Source organism: Terrapene carolina, unplaced genomic scaffold, assembly GCF_002925995.2.
Source record: "Terrapene carolina triunguis isolate 2854851 unplaced genomic scaffold, T_m_triunguis-2.0 Scaffold66, whole genome shotgun sequence".
NCBI lineage: Eukaryota > Metazoa > Chordata > Testudines > Emydidae > Terrapene > Terrapene triunguis.
The window spans coordinates 44,446,298-44,470,628 of record NW_020664417.1 but is presented as its reverse complement, the minus strand read 5'-3'; the positions used below and the strand labels follow the sequence as shown (position 1 = coordinate 44,470,628).

Sequence of the window (24,331 nt, the reverse complement as noted above, 5' to 3'; positions counted from 1 at the left end):
GAAAACACCAAAACTGCCATATCAATTAAAATATATAAATACTAGGAGGCCCTGTCCCACAGTAACTTTACTCAGCCAAAGCCTCTATTGATCTCAATGGTTATTTTGCCTAAGTATGGACTGAAAGACCTGGCCAATACTTTCCTTTTCATACTATTAAATGTTGAAAAACGTCATGTTCAGTCTCAATTTTATCTACTTTTTTTTTGCTATTACTCAGTGAATAACAAAGTGGTAGGATAGCCCAAGAATCCTTTTGGTACTAAAATGAGTCTTCTAATACATGTTAACATAAAAACATTATCTTCGTGTAACAATTTTGTATATCTAAATGTTCAAGTTGGATACTTTGTGGATTTTTGTAATAATTTAGCTTTGATACACTAACAAACTGTTCTGAATACCTGGGAGCTTATAGAGACAAGGTGGGTGAGGAAATAATCTTTTATTGGACCAACTTCTGTTGGTGAGAGAGACAAGCTTTCTGTGTGGTTCGAAAGCTTGTCTCTCTCATCAGCAGAAGTTGGTCTCATAAAAAATATTACCTCACCTGCTTTGTCTCTCTTATAGTCTGGGACTGACATGGCTACACTGCATTGGACCTTATACCAATTCCAGGTGAATTATGTTAAGAGGGGGTTAAAGTTTGTGTTTATGGTCTCAGGTTATAAGAAACTGATTTTTTAAGACACAATAGATTTTTTTCATTTTTTTCCCCTTAATGGAAGTGAAGCCAAACTACCGTTAAGAAAGATGACAGCACCTTATGCTGTCAAGAGGCAGAGAGAGGAGCACTGTGAAGTGCAGATGAATGGAGGTGGTGACCATGTTTGCTATGAAAGGTTGTGGCCTCCGTCCCTTTTGTAAACAATGGGAGATGGTGTCTATTTTGAGAAGGCCATCTTAACAGAAGGCGTATTCTTTTGAAGAAGACAATCCAAATACAGTAATGCGTTTTGGCTTGGTTAAGATGAACATGGAAACCATACCTTTACTTTAGACAATATTTTATCTCTGATTAATAAATACTGATGTTCATCTCAGAAGAGGTAATTGCTGCTTATTGATGCCACCATCATAACATTTATATAAAAACTTGAAATCTAAAATACTTTTTGGTGTGTATATTTGATGTATAAACCTCTCCAACAATACGAGTAAACTATAACATTTGTATTAATATAGTTTAATTTCACACTTTAAACATATATGATTTGTACATAATTTATGTCTTTATTTTGTTTACATATTTATAAAATATAGTCTCAAATAGGATACAATTAAAATCTGGGTTTGCCTTATTTGACTGAATTCTATCTTCCACAAAACTTTTATTTACTTCAAATGCCCTTTAAGCATTGAATTGCTGTTTACAAAATCCAAGAAGTGTATTCTTTATCCCACTGTTCAAAGCTAATATATCAAGTGTGTAGTCTTGTAGTTCATTACATTTAGTGATCTGAAATTTAAGTGAAACAAAGCTTCCATTAGATGTGCCAATCACAAGTATATTAGATCTAAACACAACTTTTGCTAAAACAAAACAAACTGTGGCTCCAGTCCTGCAGCAGGATTCACAAGCATGGATCCCTGCACCTATGGAAAGTCCCACTGATTTCAATAAGGCTCTGAATGAATGCAGGAATCCATGCTAGCAAATTCAATTGTAGGATCATGGTCTAAATATCAGAGCATTAGCTTTTCAGGGAAAAAACAAAGACTTGTAAAGCAATGTGAAAGGGGATATTTTGATAAAACATTGCTCATTACATTTCTTAATATTTATGAGCTATGATTTTCATAGAATAAGTTTGGTATCACCGTTACCTCCCAAAACGCAAGAGAATAGTATGAGAAAATAAATTAAACTGCGTTCTTTAGATTTCTTTAAGATGGAATACATGGGAGATAATTTGAAATACTATATTCCATTTCTCTCTCTAGTACTTATGTCAGATTTAATAGTTCTTTCTGTCTATTATTTCCAGCAAGCCAATCCTGACTGCATCTGGCAGCAGTCAATGGCACTTTACTACCAGTTACCCATCTTTAAAGTTTGAGGCCTAGTCTAAACACGTTTTTTGTTCCAGAATAACTATTTCAAATAGAGGTGTAACTTTTTACTGAAATAGTTATATTGGTAGAACCCCTACTGTGGACACAGTTATACTAGTACAAAGGTGCCTTATAACAGCTTATCTTTGGAAAGGGGATTAAGATATACTGGTATAGGGCACCTTTATCTAGTATAACTGCATCCACAGTGGAAAAGGATGTGTACCACTTTAAAACAGTACAACTTTTGTGTGTAGACAGGCCTTAGTTTCAATAATTAATAAAGGTAAATGTGGAGCATCAAGCAGCTTCTGGTTTAGTCTTATAGGTATAAATAAAAACTTAAAACTGGCTTTGCAACGCAACAGGACTGCTCACCTACAGCATCTGGGCATGGTGGGAAAAGGAGGGTAATTAGAAGAACATTTGGTGGCAGACAAGATGGGGAAGAATATTATATACTTTCAACTTGAAGATTAAAAAAAAATCTAAATCACAAATGTGAAACACATTCCTGTGTGTCAAATTTTCAAGAGCGTGCAGCTAACCTGGAGTTCCCCTACAATGTTTCGCACTACACAAGTGTGCATGCAGAAATCATATTTGCATGTATAGTTAATTGATCTGTATGCAAATATTTGGTGTCTGCTCTTGAAAATGTTTTGCTAAGAGAATCTAAAGAAAACAATCTAATTTTTTTATTTACTGTGACTTCTCAAGTTTTGACAAATGAGATCTGAGACCAAATATATTCTAAATATAAACAACATAACACAAGAACTTTAAGAAATGGACTGTATATAAACCTGTGCTAAAAGAATGTTAATGTTGGAAAGGAAAGCACTCAGACATTAGCAACTATCAGACTCCCAATTTAAATACCATGCTCCAGACTGTACTGGCTTTGATTAGCCATTATTACAGGTTTTATGTTGGCCACCAGAGGGAACCAATTTTATTTCACATATACAATAGAAACAAAAAAGTCAGTTTTATTTTTAATAAAGATATATTCCTGGTTCCCTGTATATTGTAGAAAGGGCAGAGGATGTCAAAAGAATCAGAACACAACAGGTCAATGATATCATATCATGCAGCAGGTCAATAGGTACATATTTCATTTTAAATTAATCTGAATATACAAAAGAGTAGGAACGAATTCAGAAAATTATTTCATCTATACGTTTCTTATCCTTTTGTCATTAACTAATTGTTCAGAAGGGAAAGAAACACTACCGACTTTAATTTTTAATTTATTTTAAAAATTCTTACTACACCTCTACCCCGATATAACGCTGTCCTCAGGAGCCAAAAAATCTTACCGCGTTATATCGAACTTGCTTTGATCCGCCGGAGTGCGCAGCCCTGCCCCCCCGGAGCACTGCTTTACCGCGTTATATCCGAATTTGTGTTATATCGGGTCGCGTTATATCGGGGTAGAGGTGTATTTTATAAACTATAAACATGAAATATCAAAGTAAATGTAAAGTGCTTACCTTGTAACATTTAAAGCCATTATACTTGTAGAGGGCCTGCTTTTTGATCCAGTAGGAGGATGAAAAATCCGTCCTTCTTTATTAGTTGTGATGGGCTTAGAATATTTAACCACATAGGGCTCAGCAGAATGGGAAGGATAAGGATCAAATGTTCCTGCTTTCATGCCCCCTGACTGGAAAAGAAAAGGAATGTTTCAAAGTGCTAATTTACAATATAATTGCTTTAACTATATTTTTCCATACAAAGGTAATCCAGAACACTGCATGGCAAATCACATCATATTATGTACATATCAGAAAACCACATACCACGTGTGTTTAAAGTCAACAGGAAACTGTTAAGAAAATTTAAATAATTACATTGGTGAATACTTGATTTGACAAATTCTTTTGTATGTATCCTGGATTATGAGGGAAGAATCTTAAAAATATAAAGGGTATTGTAAAAAAAATTAAAATGTAGGGTTTTATTGTGGCAAAAATGGAACCGATAAAGATCACCACTGGTTCCCATCAGTACAGCTCCACTGGTGGTACCAATAGTGGTACCATCTGGCAGGATTCAAGCATTATCAGCATGTTGCCTAACCATGCCCAGAGCACTAGACAATATGGTGGTAGATACACCATTGGCTAGTCTCTACTAGCCCTCCCACTAGAACAGCAGTGAGAAGGGTGAGGAAGGGGTGTTACCACCTGCATCCTAGTGCTCTCAGATTTGGGGGCCCTGCACAGTTCTGAGTCCTCCAGAGGAGTGCTAGGTGGAGGAGTTACCTTATTTTATTCCAACTGTTATGAACTGGGTGAAACCTTGTTACTGATGAGTTAAAACCTCATTCAGATTGATAGGTGTGAACTCAACCTTCAATTAACATAACTGTAAGCATAAACCACCACCCAAGACAAAAGGTGTGTTTGAACCTGCCCAGGAGCTTTTGGCTGAGTATTGTTTGAGTACAGGGTGTGTGTGAAGAGAGAGCACATAGAAATAAAGGACAGACAAGAACATAGAGAGAGGGAAAGGCAAGAAAGCCAATCAGGAGCCTGTAAGCACAGCATGACTCTAGAACAAGCTAGAGAGTGAGCTTTGGGTTTGGGGTTGGCTTGGGGGCTGTAAGGTAAGAAACTGTTCCTTTTGTTCTTGGTTCCTTCTGCATTCAGAGACACAGGATTTTGTTCATTCCTTGTAAATAAACAAGAGTGTATCAAGGAAAATACCAGACTCCATCAATTTTTACTTCCAACTGGAACATCCCGGGCCTCAAACTCTGATTAGCTGCTGTGGTCTAAAATGGGCAACTCTACATATAAATATGATTAACTAAATTTTAACAATTGCTCTGTGCTGATTTTAAAGATAAGCTGTTTTCAAGTTATATAGAATATGGTTATATGACAAAGTGACAAAGTGACTCACCAGCCTGTGCGCCACCTTGTGGCTGGGTGCAGCGCTGTCAGGGTTTTCCTTTCTCTAACCTTGCTGATCCCGCCATTCAGATCTGCTAGGGCCGTCCTTAGTCTGGTGAGTTAGCCCTCCAGCCAGGTCACTTTTTAGCCTCCCGCTTTCAGGGGTAAGTCAGAGTTCAGTCCAATAACAGTACAACTCTAGGCCCACTAGGCCTTACAACCCTTGTCCAGGTGCTTCACCAGATTTTCATTGGTTGTCTAGGGGAACCCAAACCCAACCTCTACCTTGGATTCCCGGCACAATTTCAGGGGCAGCATTCCTTTTTTTTTTTTTTTTTTCTTCCGCTGTTTCGCTCTCAGAGGTTTTTTTTTTTTTTGCTTGGTGCGGCAAAAAACCTAGAGCCGGCCCTGTTCAGACCTCTCCTGTACATTCTCTGGGCTTCTTCCTACTGTGGACTGCCTTTTTGCCTTCTTCTCCAGCCCTCTTAAGGCCTCAAAGGAAAGGTAACAGAAGAAAGGCACAACACAAAAATAGTCCAAATGTGACCCCGGCTTTCTTGCTTTCAGGAGATACCTGACAAGCCATAGCCTGGCTCAGTATCCTTAAAGCTCTTGTTCAATGTTCATAGGAAGCCTCTGCCAGCTTCATCTTCTGCAGTGCTCCTTCCTAGGAGCAGGTGGGGAGAGGTCTGTCCAAGGGGCATCTCCCTTTTAAGGCTCTTCCTCCGAGACTGGAATGCCTCGCTGGTGCCTGAGGCCCAGTGTATACTTAAAATTTAGGAAAAATCCACACTCCTGAATGCCACAACGATGCTGGCCTAACCCCCCAGTGTAGATGTGACTAGGCTGACAGCAAGTTACTACAGCAATGGGAGAATCCCTTTCGTTCTTGTAGTAACTTCCCCAGCTATGGCACTGTAACCCCTGTAGAGTACACAAGCCCTGAGCCAAAAGCTACTTTTAACCCCTTTTTCCCTGGTGCAGGATTTGTACACCCCATCACAGGTTATTTATAGTTTCTGGTTTTGTAGAGAATCAAACTAGATTTCATTGCTTTGTAAATTACAATCACAACTGACAAAGAAAACACATAGGAGAACTTTTGCAATAAAAGACCACGAGGTTGAATTTTAAAATTAAAATTCAAAATGAGCTGGACAAACTGGAGAAATGGTCTGAAGTAAACAGGATGAAGTTCAATAAGGACAAATGCAAAGTACTCCACTTAGGAAAGAACAATCAATTGCACACATACAAAATGGGAAATGACTGCCTAGGAAGAAGTACTGTGGAAAGGGATCTGGGGATTGTAGTTGATCACAAGCTAAATATGAGTCAACAGTGTAACACTGTTGCAAAAAAAGCAAGCATGATTCTGAGATTTATTAGCAGGAGTGTTGTAAGCAAGACACGAGAAGTAATTCTTCTACTCTCCTACGTGCTGATAAGGCCTCAACTGGAGTATTTTGTCCAGTTCTGGGTACCACATTTCAGGAAGGATGTGGACAAATTGGAGAAAGTCCAGAGAAGAGCAACAAAAATTATTAATGGTCTAGAAAACATGACCTATGAGGACAGATAGAAAAAATTGGGTTGTTTACTCTGGAGAAGAGAAGACTGAGGGAGGACATAACAGTTTTCAAGTACATAAAAGGTTGTTACAAGGAGGGAGAAAAATTGTTCTCATTAACCTCTGAAGATAGGACAAGAAGCAATGGGCTTAAATTGCAGCAAAAGAGGTTTAGGTTGGACATTAGGAAAAACTTACTGTCAGGGTAGTTAAGCACTGGAACAAATTGCCTAGAGAGGTTGTGGAATCTCCATCCTTGGAGGTTTTTAAGAACAGGTTAGACAAATACCTGTCAGGAATGTTCTAGTTATTACTTAGTCCTGCCTTGAGTGCAGGGGACTGGACTAAATGACCTATTGAGGTTTCTTCCAGTCCTACACTTCTATGATTCACTTTTATGATGGATTTTAGAGGGTTTATTTTACAGCAAGTGTCATAGAACAAAATAACACTCTCAACATATTCAGGTTCAACTGAAGTAGCATCAGGCTTTATTCTGAGAAAAGTACCTATTGAGGTTCAGAGCCAGGAAGCCATTGCATTGAGCAGATATAGACTGGTACTCACTGAGTTCTTAGATAGCCAGTGTAGGGGGCTTCTGGTGGGCAACGACCAATAGGGCATTAGTTATGCTCATTTAACTAGAAGCCCTGCACAGGTTGCATGAGTTCCTTACAGTAGGAAGAAGCAATAAGATTTTTTAATACCTACTTCTGCATCAGAGCTAAAATAGCTCATTTGTCCATTAATACTGTATATCAGTGGTCACCAACCGGTCGATCGCGATCGACCGGTCGATCCTAGAGTATCTCCTGCACCCAACACTGTGTCCCAGCCCGACTCCCCTGCCAGAGCCAGTGCCCCGTAGCCCCTCCTGCACCTCTGCCCCAGCCCTGACCCCCCCTCCCAGAGCCAGCATCCTGTACCCCCTCTTGCACCCAAACACCCTCCCAGAGCTTGCACCCCTCATCCCCTCCTGCACCCCAACCCCTTGCCCCAGGCTCAGTCCAGAGCCCCCTCCCATACTGCAAACCCCTCGGCCCCACCCCAGAGCCCGCACCCCAGCCCGAACCCCTACCCCAGCCCGGTGAAAGTGAATGAGGGTGGGGGAGAGCGAGTGATCGAGGGCGGGGGGATGGAGTGAGTAGAGCAGGGATTTGGGGAAGAGGCAGGGCCTTGGGGAAGGGGAAGGGTACATCCTGGGTTGCCCTTAAATTCAAAAAGTGATCTTGGGCGTAAAAAGGTTGGAGACCACTGCTGTATATTAATTGATTAGAAATAGACTTAACTACTTTTTAAAGTAATTTTACAGCTTGATTCTGCAGCCCTTACTCACCTTGATGAGCATTTACTCATGAGTAAGACTGTAAGAAATTTGTGGGTTTTTGGTTCAAAAGTTGTAGCCAGTTTGTTAAAGTTGTGGTTCAAAGCATGCTGTCTATTTTCCAAAACATGGCAACAGAAGAGACACTATATGTCCTGTTTGGCTCTCAAAGACAAGCATGACAGAGAGGTGACTGGGCCAAATTTGAATTGCATTACAATCCTGTGTGCCAGGTCACAATGCCACTCACTCAAATATAGCCCATCCACTCCTCTATCATGTCAGCCCAAATGTGAGTGAGTGGCTTGCTACCTGGCCCAAATTTGCAGCAATTATAAAAAGCTGCAGATTCCACAACAAAATCTTGGCTGGGATTTTCTTAGCACTGGAACAAATTGCCTAGGGAGGTGGTGGAATCTCCATCCTTGGAGGTTTTTAAGAAAAGGTTAGATAAATACCTGACAAGAATGGTCTAGTTCAGTGGTTCTCAAACTTTTTTTTTTTCGCAGACCACTTGAAAATTGCTGAGGGTCTCAGTAGACCACTTAATGATCTTTCCAAATGTTGTTTGTACCATTAGCTAACTATTGTAAAGTATTTTGGATAAAAGTGCTATATAAAAAAAACTTTATAATAATTAATATTTTTTGTTCTACAAATAAAAGCACACAACTCATATTTTAATATCAGTATCTTATCTTTCTAATGTGATGGATGTGCCCTCTCTCTCCCGCCGTGGCAGCCCCCAAGCTGAGGCTGAGAAGGAGGGGGGTCTCTCCCCAGCAGCCGCAGCCCTGGAGCTGGGCAAAGTCGCCTCTTTCTCTGGCCACCCCAGCCCTGCACATCCCAAAGTCCCCCCACCCCCTCTTCTCACCCCACTGCCCCCTCCCACCTACCCCCTATTCCCCTCAAGGCTACCACCTCACCTTACATGTGCATCTTTTCCAGGGTCCAGGCACCTAATTAGTGGAGCTACGCCTGCGTGGTTCCACTAATTAAGAGGGCGGCCCTTCATTCTCTCGTGTGTGGCCTCCCAGGCGTGCACCTTAGAGGGAACTATCGTGGACCATCTGAATGGAGCTCACGGACCACAGTTTGAGAACCTAGCCCTGTCTTGAGTGAAGGGGACTAGATTAGACGACCTATTGAGGTCCCTTCCAATCCTACTCTTCTACGATTTTTGTCTTCTATACAATATGATTTAAACTTTCTACAAGAACACCACCAAATATTTGGATTTTCACTTTTTGCTACAGTAGTTAGAGAGCAGACTCACCTTTTTAGCAGGAGAACTTGGTTTAAAGGGGTGTGCAACTGGCTTTTCTGGGGTTGGTTTCTTAGCTGGTGCCAAAGGTTTATCATCATAATATGGATTTATGTCAAAATACTCCCGAGGATAGAGATTTAACTTGAAAGGCCCTCCTTTAACCAAACGCAGATGGTCTTCATGCACCTTCTGTAAAATAAGTAGTTTTAAAGGTATCACCTTGGGCATTTTTACCTCAGATTATTCTGATTAGAAAAAAATAAAAAGAGATTTAAATTCAGTCTTGAAAAAAACTTACTTTTAGCAATGTATTTAATGTAATTTCCTCTGTTAATGTTAATTCTGGCTTCCACATATACGTTAGGCACAACATAATGCATAACGAAACAATCCACTGAGCTCAACAAATGCTAGGAAACTATGACACACTTAAAGAAGAATTTAAGGACTTCTTAAAATAAGTAAATTTAAAAACTCTTTAAGATCTCAAATTAATTAACGGACACATGGTACATGTATGGACTTTAACATTACAAATACAGTACAACCTTGCTAATTCATGCTAATGATGGGGAGCAAATTTTCACTGCTTAATGAATAAGAAACAAATGTTGCCCTCCTCCGGAGGACAGAGGTACCTGTGGCAACCAAAACAATGTGGTTCTACTGCATGAGGAGAAGGCAGGATTTGGGGAGTTATACAATTGGTGGCACACCTTTTTTTTATTTAAATTTAGAGCTTGCAAAATGTGCCAGATTGACAACCCAGGAGAATTAGGTCCTTTATTTATCCTCCAGCTTCACCACAATGACCGTCTATGGGTTGACTTGTAGAGACCAACCACTTCTAAAGCCAAGAGGATACTTCATTCTCTAAGTCCATTCAGTGTCTGATACTTCTCTTTTGTGTTTTATTTGAAGAGCTGAGCAGAGAACTTGTGTGGAGTCCACCATCGTGTGGTGACTGTGTGAAACTTAGGTCTTGTCTTCACTACTATGCTGTATCGGTGCAGCTGCATCTGGTGAAGATGTGCTTCATCAACAGGAGAGCGCTCCCCCATCGATGTAATTATTCCACCTCAACGAGAGGTGGAAGCTATGTCGGCGGGAGAGTGTCTCCCATCAACATAGCCCGGTATAGACACTACTTTAAGTCGATGTAACTTATGTCACTGAGGAGGGGAGGGATAGCTCAGAGGTTTAAGCATTGGCCTGCTAAACCCAGAGTTGTGAGTTCAATCCTTGAGGGGGCCACTTAGGGATCTGGGGCAAAATCAGTACTTGGTCCTACTAGTGAAGGCAGGGGGCTGGACTCAATGACCTTTCAGGGTCCCTTCCAGTTCTATGAGATAGGTATATCTCCATTTATTTATCAACTTAAGCAGTAGTGTAGACAAGCCCTTAGTCATTCTGGATCATTCCTCCACTATTTGTGGTCACACTTGTATTATGTTACATGGTTCTAATCAGAGATGAGCCCCACACAAACCCTAAATCTAAACACCCTCAGACTTCACAAAGTTCAGTTCTGGATCTGAACTTTGCAATTTGGGCCCAAACTACCAAAAAAATTTGCAACTTGGGTCATTCAAACTAATAAAAAATTAACCTTTCTAACCCAAATGTGAACTAGTAGCAAACAAAACCCCAATCCTGATGCTGAAACTTATAATATATGTATAGTAAAAGCTGTTTTATCTGGCACTTCACCAACCGGAAAGCTCTATAAACTGGCATTTCTGATCTTTACTGAAATTCTGGTTTATAGTTTGGTTGGCACAGGGCCGGCAGTGAGTTGGGGCGCGGGAGGGGGTGTGAAGCGCGGGCTCTGGGAGGGAGTTTGGGTGCGGAAAGGATTTGGGGGTGCAGGGTGCCAGATCTGGGGGCTGCTCACCTTGGGTGGCTCCACGCAAGCGGCGACCTGTCCTGGCTACTCCTAGGCGGAGGCGGAGCAGGCAGCTCTGCATGCTGCCCCCATCCTGCCCCGAGAACTAGCTCTGCAGCTCCCATTGGCTGTGAACTGTGGCCAATGGGAGCTGTGGGGGTGGTGTCTGCAGGTGGAGGCAGCGCACAGAGCTGCCTGCCGCACCTTTGCCTCGGAGTGGCTAGGACAGGGGGCTGCCTGAGGTGAGCACCCCCTGGATCTGGCACCCGAAACCCCTCCCGTGCCCCAACCTGCTGCCCTGAGCCCCCTCTCATACCCAAACTCCCTCCCTCTTAGTTAACTGGCATTTTTCACTTACCCAATTCCCCCAATATGCCGGATAAAACAGCTTTTACTGTATTTTCCCCCTCAAAATCTCAATTTAACTCCAAACAGATATTAGTTTGTGGTAAAAATATAAAGCTCAAAATACTTATTCCTATGGCAAAAAAGCCCTCTTTCAGCTATCATTATTCCCCATATATGATGAAAATATACAATATTAGTGAGATTGATACATATAAATATAAATATAGCAGCCTTCTCATATTTACTAAGTTATATAGTGAAATACAGATTATATGCTCTATGTTTGTACTGCCCCTAATAAAATAAGAGTCCCAGTCCATGACTGGGGTTCCTAGGACTTACCACAATACAAATAAAAATAAACAAACAAATAAATAATAATTAATTTGGGTCTCTCTCTCTCTCTTAATTCAATACTTTGGGTCAAACCCTTAGCCCACTGCTCAGCCTAAGCAATAGGACTCTGTGCTGGGGTGACTAAGAGGGAAAGGAATAATATATTTAACAAAAAAGGGCAATTTATCTGCAGTCCAGTTGGTAAATAAATAAATACTGGTTGCTTTAGGCTAAAAGAAAAACTACAGGAAAGGTAAACTGTTTGCAAATAGTGATTAAATAAAGTTACTGAATAATTTTACCTTTGCATTCATTTTTCCAATTTCATACACATCACTTGAGTGTGGATACTGTTTACCTATGGTAAGATTTGGATATCTGTGTAAAGAAAATTAGTAATGGTGACCTCAAAGTTCAGCATTTGATGAAATACTATTCAGGAAATTATACTGAATGTTTTACCCATATCCAGTTCCTTTCTTTCCAGGATTTGTGTAAAGGTTCTTTCCAGGAGGAGCATATGCTGTTTTCCCTCTTAGTTGTGCACTGAAGAATGGATATGGACCACCTATAGTTCCATAATAAGTACCCATTCCGCATCTGAAATATAAAATAAACACATAATACAATAGTTATTGTTAATAACAATAAATTAATAATTAGTATCCATTCAGTGCTATACAGTTTCAAAATTCTGAATGATATTAATTGAAAAACAAGCAACTAACATTTTTGGACTACACATATAAAACTTGAGGTTCTGTTCATTCCACATGTACAACAATGATTCTATGCACAGTGTGGTAGAGGCACACGATGCGAGTAGTGGGGACAGAGTTAAAGTTTTGGGGCACCTTAGTTGTGCATGTCCACACTCGTCAATGTTTGGCTTTTGGTTTGTTTGCTTTAAATCTTCTCTTAACATGTTCCTGCTTTTCACCGTTGTTGTTGTTGTTTTTATGTCAACCTTATATTAAGGGTATTTTTAGGTATTTACAACCTTAACTATATTTTACCAACATTTTTGTATTGAATTTCCTACTGTATGTTTTACCAACATTTTTTAAGAATGAAGAGGTACTCTCAGGACCAGGTAGCCAGGGTCTTCAGAGGAATTTCCTGATGTGGGGCTTAGGATCTCTGCAAGGGATTAGCTTCAACTATTCATGTCCCAAATATGCATTTTATCAAAGAGCATGCAGGCTCTGACACATATTTTGTAACAGCCCACAAATCTTAATATATAAAAACTTCCATCAGTGCCCCCCAAACTAGTGAAAGGCACTGCTCATCATCAGAGGCAATGGCAAACAAATTTGGGATTTTGCTATTAAAGAAAACAAAAGTTGGAAGAACTTTAAAAAAGTGATAAATAGCTCATTTTCGTAACTACAATTATAAGACCCATTTTCAGATGTTTATATCTTTGCCAAACTTTAAACGTTCAGAATGACATTTTCCATGTCGAGTATCTGTTTGAAGCTGATTTTTTCCTGTACTATTTCAGCCAAAATGGTTGAGTCATTTTGGAGAATGAGGCTAAAGAAAGATAAATTGTTTTGATAAATAGCCCATTTTCCTAACTACAATTTCTTTAAAAATACTTCAAAACAAATTAATTTTAAATTCGGGGTGGGAAGTTGTTTTGCCCACAGTAAAAAAGTCTGGCTACCTTTTCTTTGAAATGCTCTGGTGCCCCCAAGCTTTACAGCAGTGGTTCTCAACCAGGGATACGCGTACCCCTGGAAGTAGGGGTACGTCAACTCATCTAGATATTAGCCTAGTTTTACAACAGCCTACATGAAAAGAAGTCAGTACAAACTAAAATTTAATACAGACAATTACTTGCTTATACTATATCACTGTTTCTCAAAATGGGAGTCGTGATTTATTTTATAATTATATGGTAAAAATGAGAAAGTAAGCAATTTTTCAGTAATAATGTGTTGTGACACTTTTGTATTTGTATAAAAACAACAAAGAGTCCGGTGGCACCTTAAAGACTAACAGATTTATTAAGCTTTCGTGGGTAAAAAAACCACTTCTTCAGATGCATGGAGTGAAAATTACAGATGCAGGCATTATATAATGATACAGGAAGAGAAGGGAGTTACCTCACAAGTGTTGACAGGGCCAATTCGATCAGAGTGGATGTAGTCCACTCCCAATAATAGATGAGGAGGTGTCAATACCAAAAGAGGGAAAATTGCTTTTGTAGTGAGCCAGCCACTCCCAGTCCCTATTCAAGCCCAAATTAATGGTGTTAAATTTGCAAATGAATTTTAGTTTTGCTGTTTCTCTTTGAAGTCTGTTTCTGAAGTTTTTTTGTTCAAGTATAGCTACTTTTAAATCTGTTATTGAATGTCCAGGGAGATTGAAGTGTTCTCCTACTGGCTTTTGTATGTTACCATTCCTGATGTCTGATTTGTGTCCATTTATTCTTTTATGTAGGGACTGTCCAGTTTGGCCAATATACATGGCAGAGGGGCATTTTGTAAGTAGTTTATAAGTGAGGTGAAACTTGGGTATGCAAGACAAATCAGTTTCCTGAAAGGTTGAGAACCACTGCTTTAGAGCAGGGACTTGAAACCTGGCAAAGGATGGCTTTTGTGTCAGGAATGGTTGTCCCCATAAAAAAAGAGTTGAATTTGGTCAATTATAAACCTTTAAAAAAACTACAGTTTGCAAATGCTCGGTAGAGACTAGCTAAAGATAAACAGGTAAAATCTCCAAAGATTCCATCCTCCCTGGGCATACCCAGCCTTTTACAGCTCCTAGTGCTGACCGGACTGCACATGCACCATCCTCACAGAGCAATTGAGCATGCTCCAGCCCAGAACTACAGGAATTCAGAAAGACTTCCCCTATAACAGCTGCTCCCAGTTGCTCGAGGCTGGGGTGGGGCTGGGCACTGCAACTGAGAGCAGTAGGCAGTCTCTCCTCAGCTCTCGATCACCCCCCCTGCTGGCACCCAGACAGCATGGTGGGGGAACATATCTGATTCTAATGCACAGAGGAGAAAATCCAGGCCAGGAGGGATGGGAAGAACTAGATTAGAGCAAGATTGGTGAGACTGGCGGTGGGGGGAGAAACAGTGACAGGGAGTTTGAGGGAGAGACTGAGACTGGTTGTGCAAGGAGAATGGGACTGGAAACTGGGGGCACAGGAAATGTTTGGGCAAGGAGACTGGGAGCTAGTGGGGAAGTAGAGGCTGGGACTGGAAGCTAGTAAGGGAAATGGAGGAAGAAAACAAAGCCAGTTGGCTGGGGAGTGGGGAACACTGAAATGAGATGAGGAATTGGGGGGAGGGAGGAACTGGGACTGGCTGGGTAGAGAGGATAAAACAAGCAGACAGGGAGGGAATGTAGGGGGAGACTGAGATTGGATGAGGAGCCCAGGGAAGGAGACTGGGACAGGGAGCTAGTGGGAGGGGAAGAGGAGAGATCAAATCAGATGAGGAGCGGGGCGTGGTGGGGACTGGGTCTGACTAGGCAAGGAAACTGGGGACCAGAGCCATCCCTAGGGTATGGCAAATCGGGGTGACCACCCTGGGCCCCACACTTTGGAGGGCCCCGCGCTTCCTGAGGAGGTGGGCGGGGAGGTGAGGCAGGAGTCGGCGGGCGGGGGGCAAGGCGGAGCCCCCCTACCAACCTCCCCCTGCCCCCAGTGACTCCTGCCCGCCGACAGCCCTGCCGATCAGTGCCTCCCCCTCCCTCCCAGCACCTACTGCTGATCAGCTGTTTTGTGGCATCTGGACTTGGTGCTGGGGGTGGAGGGGAGAGGAGCGAGGGCGCAGCATGCTCAGGGGAGGGGGCGGAACTGGGTGGGGAAGAGGTGGGGCGGGATGGAGCCTTGGGGGAAGGGGTGGAGTGGGGGTGGGGCCTGGGCGGAGCACCCCCCAGCAGATAGAAACTGGGTGCCTATGTCCTGGGCCCCGCACCCCCCTAGAGATGGCCCTGCTGGGGACAAGTTGTTGGGGCGGGAGTGGTGGAACTAGGACTGGCTGGGCAAGCAGTTTGGAATAGGTGTGGGGAGGGGGAGAGATTGGAAGTCTGGAGGAAGACCGGGACTTGGAGAGTGAACTGAGAGAAGAGCAGAACTGTCTGGGCAGGGAGACTGGGACTGGGATGAGAAACCTCAAGAGTGGAGACTGGGGCTGGAAAGGTAAGGAGCATGGGACTGAGACAAGGAGGCAGGGATGAGGAAGAGACTGGACTGGGACTAGGACAGATTCAATGGGATGGAGAGGAAGAGATCAAGCTTGAGAGAAACAGGCAGAGAATCATCTGTGCCTATTGGAGCACACTCCCTTCCAGAACCTGGAATGAAACCCAAGATTCCTCTGCTGTCAGCAAATATCCACGAAACCCACTGACAAAATGTTTGTCTTATCTCCCGCTAGCTCAAGTGGCAGAGATCTGTGTGGTGGAACTAAAGGTTCCATGCCTGCTGAGGAACCACATGGGTCAATGTGATGCCACATGATGGAATTCTATTTTTGCGGTTTGCTTTTTTAAAATCCTGGGAAATTGCTCACAAAAATGCTATGCTAAAAGAACATTATTAAGGTTGCAAAGTCAAGCACTCAAAAGTTAGGAAATGCCAGAATTAAGGTTTCCTGTGCATCTTTAATTCATCTTCCTTGTGCAGTCTTTAATTATATGATTGCGTACTATCTTTAACATAGGATCCCTGCCTGATTGAATACAGAGATGGATCTGCTTTGTGGATGAACCTGAGCTGTGTAGTAAGGGATGCTATTGTCTGTAGGACCCCCTGTCTCATTTGTTGCAGAAGTTGTGTAGTGAGTGAGGCAAGGAATAGCAAGCAAGAAATGAAGGGTCTTGTGGTTAAGACAGCTGAATGCTGCCCAGAAGAACTGGATTCTAACCCCTGTCTCTGCCACAGCGTTCCTGAGTGATGCTAAGCAAGTCACTTAAACCAAACTTTTCAGAGACGATCACTAATTATGTGTTTCTCATTTTCTGGGTTTAAGTGAGCAACGTCCATCTTGTGCACTAAATGAGGCAGGGGTCACATGAAAAAATAATGTGACTATGTAAACACTGTACCCTAATGCCTATGCACAAGAGGGCCAAATTAAGGTAGCACAGGCAATCTTCCATTGACTTCAGTGGACTTGAGCTTGGGGCTAGGTGTGCACGGCAATTAATTCCTACTGGGTTGGGGTGGTTTGACTGGTTTCTATAGAAAATATAGCAGAGGTAACAGAAGTGTCTGAGAGTGAGTGGGTCTCCCTTAACTATAGTGGGATAGCACTCACCTACCCATCAAAGATAGCACAGGCATATACACACCAGCTCCTACATCCCCATTAGGGCTGCTCCACTGTCAGTGAATGATTCTGTACAGGCTCCTAGAACCACCTGATTTCCAACCTCGCCAGTGGAGGGGGTATGGTGTGAGCTGATCTACTTTGCACTGGGGACAGGATGGACTCAGAACTCAGTGGAGGAATGGGACATAAAGATGGCTTAAAACCACCTTTGTGCACACATAGCAGAGCACAGCTTGGACACAGGCCAGGATCTGGGCCTTCTACTTCATTGTGAGGCAGTCCATGGTATATAAAAGGGGCCACTTCCTGGATATTTATGACAAATGACCAGACAAAATGTATGGTGAACAGATTTTCAAGCATACTGAAATGTGCAGGAAAAGAAAGTAAGGGACACTGCTCCCACTAGACCCCATAGCCATTAGCAGAGTCTCAGCCCATATGATTCTTGGTTGAAGAAGCCCCCTTTGCTCTCTAAACCTTCTGACTTCTGGGGGATACTTTTTAGCAATCTTCCATTTGAAAAATGAGGAAATCCTACTACAGACAAGTGAAATTAAAGCCCTACTTATATGGCTAAATTCTGTCTGCCTATGTGCATACATATGCATCAACAAAATAGCATATACACGCATGGTATTTCTAGAGCATGTGGCAGAAAATGGCCAATCCTGGCTCCTCAAAAAAATGAACAAGAGGTTACCCTCCAAGCTCTTCACAGCCCAAGCCACAGAGAGATGACTGGACATAGCCATAGACATAGCCTGTGTAGTGAGTACTGCACAAGGCTCCAGATCACTGGCAAAGCAGCAGTGTATATATGTAGCTAGGCTTTGTATTTTTATATATAGTTAGTAAACATGGTTATTTAGAATCCAACTGTGTCCATGTGCTCTCCTCATATTATTAATGTTGTATAGAGTGCAAAGACACAATAGTTTGTCTATATTCCGTATGCATTCCTTGACTTTTGAATATCCCCTGCAAACAGCTCACCCTCAAAGATTATCCCTACCCCTAGTAAGAAGAGAGTGGTGTAAGCTCTGTGTGAGGTGCAAAGTCACCTATATAATATGGATAAGGCTACCATTTTTTCACGGAGGTCGTGGAAGTCAGCCCTATCGGCTAGGAGCTGCAGAGTGGCGCCCCCTTCTCCCTCCGGAGCTCCCGGGGCCACAGCTCCTGGCCGCCTTGGGCAGTGGGGTCCCCCCACAGCTCTCCACCACTGTGGGCAGTGCCCCCCTCCAGCTCATGACCAACATAGGCACCAGGGTCACCCCTCCCCCATGCTCCAAGCTGCCGCAGGCAGTGGGGCCACAGCTCCAAGCCACCCAGGAGCTCTGAGCCACCGAGGGCAGCAGGGGCCCCAAGAGTTCGGAGCAGCCGCTGCAGCTGCCCAACCGCTGCAGGTGGTGTGGAGACCCTGTAGCTGAGCTCCCCATTTTGTCAGGGATATTTTTAATAAAAGTTACAGACAGGTCACAGGCTTCTGTGAATTTTTCTTTATTGCCCATGACCTGTCCGTGACTTTTACTAAAAATATCTGTGACAAAAATCTTAGCCTTTATTATAGACACATATACATTACAGTGTATACCGAATAAGTGTACATTTGGGGACACAGAAGCAGAGTGGGGACATTATGCCTATTTGTGAATACCTGCCAGAGTCTGGCCCATAGTTTTTAATATCCCTTTAAGACAATCCTTGTGTTTTAATAAATGGATTAGACATCTTACATTTCTTTAAATATAACAGACTTTTTCCTGCCTGTCTGTATTTTTAATTAAAAAGCCCCAAAACCAAGAAAACCTCTCAGTCCAATAACAGTTACATGAACTCTTGCTTTAACTGTAATTATGTGATGCTACATGGGATCTTTGTTCAGACAGATAAATATTTTCATCAAAAGGTCAAACACACTGCAGGCTATTTATGTCTCCGTATCCTCTGACCAACTCAGTCACAGAGGTGTCATCCCATGATGTTTTCAATGGGTGGTACTTTTATTCTGGTAGAGCCCATTTTTCTCCAGCACTGTGGACTGATCAGGTATTATAAAAAATCCAAGGTAATGGAACTCTGGCAATAGAAATAGAGAAATTCAGGATAGCGGATTCTGTTAGTCCCATTTCCCATGATGCAGAACTCTTAGCTTCACACAATATTCTGCTTGAGATCTTTAACGTCTCTCTCTCTCTCTAAGTTTATGTTGGTTATCAGGTGTATGGACAATGGCAGTACTGTGTTTTAACATTGCTTCTTTATCATATGTTGTACATATCGTCTCATAAAAACAAGACCGTACTCTTGTTAACAGTTAACTTTTATAAAAAAGTTGTGACAAATTATTTTTAATGCAGCACACACACAAAAAGGAAGCCTTTCCAAATACTTACGGCAGTTTGACTCCATTGCTTGGAAGGAAAGCTTTGCCCATATTTTTCTTTGACTCTGCCAATCTATATCGCCTCCTTAGTTGCACAGGGTTTGAGTAGGCTTCACCTTCGAAAACCCTCACAAACTGAGGCTCAAAGTAACCTGCCTGAAGAGCTGACAGCATTTTGGTACCCCCAGGTAACATTTGTTTGTTCTTGCTTGCAGCTTCATTGAAAGGGCCTTTAAAACAAGTAAGCATTGTAAATATTCACTTAACTCTACAGATTCTCTTAATTTAAATGTAGAAATTAAAAATGAAGACTGGGTATGGATGATTCAAAGGGACAGGTAATGCAATACAGAACCTTTCACCTGTAAGTCACATGTGGTAGTGACTGATTGCTGATACTATATGGCAACTGTTCAGTAACTTAATATATGGAAAAAGAATTGTTTGACTCAGTCAAGTTTCTAGTGGCATGCATCCATAACACAAAAATACCATTGCAATTAGTACCTTTTGGAGGGAGGCCATAACTATTCTGCACTAACATCTAGCATTATCTAGCAGAGGAAGGTATAACACGATCCAATGGCTGGAAGTTGAAACTAGACAAATTCAGACTGGAAATAAGGCATGATATTTTAAGTGAGAATAATTAGTCACTGGAACAATTTACCAAGGGTCATGATGGATTCTCCATCACTGACCATTTTTAATTCAAAATCGGATGCTTTGCTAAAAGATCTGCTCTAGGAATTATTTTTGGGGAAGTTCTATGGCCTGTGTTATACAGGAGGTCAGACAAGATAATCACATTGTCCCTTCTGGTCTTGGAATCTATGAACATCACTTCACAAAGACTGACTCTTACTGAGGGTCAAACTCTGTCATCCTTACTCATCAAGAGTAATGCCATGAGTAGTTCCAATGAACAAGAGTGAGGATGAAAGAATCCAGCCCTAAGTAATAAATAAATAAATCTCCTATGCACATTGGTCAACTACGAGCAAAGAAATAAAAGATTACCACAAAATGTAAAGTACTGAAAACATAATCTTACAACAGAAGTGCCAGTTGGAGCAGCCACACAGAAAAAACTACCTGCTCTCAGCATCGGCATGTCAGGGGAAGATAAGGCTTTCCATAATGCCAGTTCAGTTTTAACATTACAAATGTTAACAAAGATAACCAAGGAGCAAAACTGTGGAGCAATTTGCTGTTGGATTAAGTCATCATATTAATGCTGTTCTGCAGTTGAGTCTCTTAGCAGAATATTCAAAATAATGAAGATAATTTGTATATTTACTGACAAAGAAAATTGGTGTCCCATTTTTTGTTTTCTTTCAGCACAATTGGGAAACAGTTTCAAAGGACCTAATTTCTTAAAATGTTCATTTCAAAGTAATTAAATGCTATACATATCCTATAAAGTAATCTACTTTACCTGGTTTGTCTCAGGGGTTTCAAAAATTTTAAATGGTCGCCTGTTAACCTAATTTTACATAATTTATCTACCCTTCTCAAAACTCACAGCTATTAATTTAAAATTTGAATCATAAGGACATTATAAATTTAAAAAAATGCTGCACTCATTTGGGACGTGCAAAGGGCTACACAATCTGTGAGTTGACATTTCCAAGGGAAAGAATGCCAATGTGAAAAGCCAAAAAAATATGTACTATCGCAAAAGTCTAAAAGTAAATCCACTTGCAATGTCTCTGCATGGAGCAACTGGAACCCTACCACCACTTATATCCCATGGTGTGATGAGAAGAAGCCCCTGGAAATCTCCACAATTATGGCAGGGAAGGGGGATGAGTCACTGGAGGTGACACCTACTCCCCACTGGAGGTGACACCTACTCCCCACCAGCTGGTAGGTAAAGACACACCAGTCATTTCAATAGTATATTTTATCTGTAACTTGGACAACAAAATGCAGCATATATATTTTTATTAATCTTAATACATAAAACTCAGCTAAACTGAAAAATATTTATGTTTTTATGCCCTTTTTGCATTTATTGTGATATATTAAGCAGACCTCTACTAAAAATGGATTATGCCACACTGAGCAAAGACAGAGAGCTTTTTGGTTACTAAAAAACCCAGATGCCTCTAAAAGGACTAATAGAAAACAGTGAGTCAGTAGAAAGACAGATTAGACAGCTATTGGAAATATCCTTATTGCTAAAATGAAATGTACTTACGCATATAGTGTGAGACATATTTATCTCCAATGGTAACATACTCCATTTCACTGAAGAGGCCAACCCTCTCCATGTCAGTTTTTCCTTCTCCAGGCATGGTTGGTTGTGTGTGACAGTTCACTACACTAGAAAATATAGATGTTTCTTATGCTCACTTCTTTTACTGCAAAAACGTACAAATAGAGTTACAGTCAAAGTCTGCAACAAGTTTAAGCATTTAAAATAAAATGTACCATTATGGTGCCGAGATTCTTTGGTTCAAAAGTACTAGCACTCAGTTCCTTTACATTTCTATTGTACTCAGAATGTAACATTAGCTATAAAGTACAGTAACTCCTCCCTTAACGTTGTAGTTATGTTCCTGAAAAATGATACTTTAAGCGAAACAATGTTAAGCGAATCCAATTTCCCCATCAGAATTAATGTAAATAGCAGAGGTTAGGTTCCAGGGAATTTTTTTGCCAGACAAAAGACATATATATATATATAGATAGATAGATAGATAGATATATACACACACACACACACAGAGAGAGAGTATATACACACAAACATATACACAGTATAAGTTTTAAACAATTTAATACTGTACAGAGCAATGATGATTTTGTACCTTGGTTGAGGTGGTGAAATCAGAGGGTGGAAGAGGATGGGATATTTCCAAGGGAATGCCTTATTGCTAAATGATGAATTAGCACTCGGCTGAGCCCTCAAGGGCTAACACATTGTTGTTAATGTAGCCTCACACTCTACAAGGCAGTAAGAATGGAAGGAGGGGAGACAGCATGCAGAGAGACAGAGATACACACAGTGAGAGTGAGAGAGAGAGAGAGAGAGAGAGACACAGACTGCATTGCTCCTTTAACGCTGACCCCACTTCAAGTACACTGCCTTTTTAAGTTGATCAGCAAGCTGTCATGTCCCCCGCTGCTCTGTGGAGATGGCCGGATGGGGTAAAGGAGCAGGAGGGAGGGGGACACCCTGACATTAGCACCCCTCTTCTCTCCCCACCCCCTTACACAGCAAGCAAGAAGCTCCCGGGCAGAGGGCAGGAGCAGCACATGGCAGTGGGGGAAGGGACAGCTGAACTGCCCAGCAATTGATAGCCTGCTGGGCGGCTGCCAAGCAGGGAACTTAGGCGGGGGGGGGGGGGGGGGGGAGGGGGGGGAGGGGATGGGGGGGCTGCTGGTTCACCATGGTTCCAAGCCCCCACCAGCTAGCTCCAACAGACTGCTCTTTCTGCAAGCAGTGGACAAAGCACGCAGCTGCCAAACAATGTTATAAGGGAGCATTGTGCAACTTTAAACTAGCATGTTCCCTAATTGATCAGCAACGTAACAATGAAATAATGTTAACCAGGATGACTTTAAGTGAGGAGCTACTGTAGGTCATAACTGGAGTGGTGATTGTGAGAAGAGGACTGAACTAGAGTGCGTGGGAAAGAGCCAGCAGGGTTAGCTCTGTGGTTTGAGCATTGGCCTGCTAAACCCAGCATTGTGTGTTCAATCCTTGAGGGGGCAATTTGGGGATTGGCCCGGCTTTAAGCAGGGGGTTGGACTAGATGACCTCCTGAGGTCTCTTCCAACCCTGATATTCTATGATCACATGACTTCCAACCCTGATATTCTATGATCACTTTGAAAAACAAATTTAAAACCAATATGAGACAGATATGGCCCACATTCATCTGTGATGTAACTGGGTTCAACTCTTATTAAAATCTCTGGATCCAAATTTGCTAATAAGTACCCTTAAAATATTGAGATCAGGGATCTGAGTAGTGCAGATCATTGGTCAGGATATGCAGGATAGCATCTCCTTTTGCTTTCTGGATTACCTTCAGCTGTACTTTGTAGTCATCCTTGGTTAACAATGGGCAGGGGTAGTACAAAGAGACGTGAAGAAGTTTTGGGATCCTTATTGTGGTAACCTAAATCCTGATCCTGAGAAGTGCTGACCACCTACTATTCCCCCTGACTTCAAAAATGTAAATGATTGAGGTCAATGGCAGCTATGGGTGCTCAGCTCTTTTGAGGATCAGTCCCCTAATCAGCATACAAAGAGACCACTGAGCACTGCATTACGAATATATGGTGTATAACTTTTCAAGGGGGATAATATATTTTACCTGCCTCTCAGGGATGCTGAGCAATTTAATGTATTAATATTGGTAAAGCTCTTTGGATAGAAGATGTTGCAGAAGTGCAATGTACTGTTAAGAAAGTAAAAACTGATTTTAAGTGATAATGTAACCATCAGTTACATATAAACACACACATAATTGCATCAGTTTACATACATGTAAACATATTTTTGTAACTATAATTACATCAGCATATGAATAATCGATGCATAAATATCATTACCGCATAAATTATTGCAGATATTTGCATGATTAAACAATTTGCATGAAATCTTCCTTGACAGTAACGACTGACTGTTAATTGCAGTGGTTGAGGTGAGCCGCACAGAGAGGGAATAATCAGCAGCACACGCTTTAAGGAGGACGTCTGGACGGATTTCTCACTCACCTCACACCAACCCCGACGGGTATGTTGCAGAGGGTCAGCAGCAGCAGCAGCCCCCTCCTCTCTGCATCCCCAGGCGGCGGCAGCAGCTTCTGAGAGGGACGGGACTCTACCCAGGCTCTTTGTTGATGCAGTTGCTCTGGATTCCGGAAAGTCCAACAACACATGAACAGCATTTCAGTATTGTCCACCCCATCTGTGGAGCCCTGTTGGTGTAGTCCAGA

General features: G+C 41.8%; 1 protein-coding gene across 1 annotated transcript; it reads right to left on the bottom strand.

The window, feature by feature from the left end:
* Positions 1 to 1,246: 1,246 nt before the first annotated feature.
* Positions 1,247 to 24,315, bottom strand: CUNH4orf47 (chromosome unknown C4orf47 homolog). The gene is made up of 8 exons (XM_024219230.2): positions 24,111 to 24,315; positions 21,580 to 21,742; positions 19,387 to 19,606; positions 12,151 to 12,288; positions 11,991 to 12,066; positions 9,129 to 9,308; positions 3,552 to 3,724; positions 1,247 to 1,459 (listed from the first exon to the last, which is right to left on the bottom strand). Exons 2-8 carry the CDS (start codon positions 21,674 to 21,676, stop codon positions 1,414 to 1,416), a joined length of 930 nt encoding a protein of 309 aa, XP_024074998.2. The 5' UTR covers positions 21,677 to 21,742; positions 24,111 to 24,315; the 3' UTR covers positions 1,247 to 1,413.
* Positions 24,316 to 24,331: the final 16 nt, after the last annotated feature.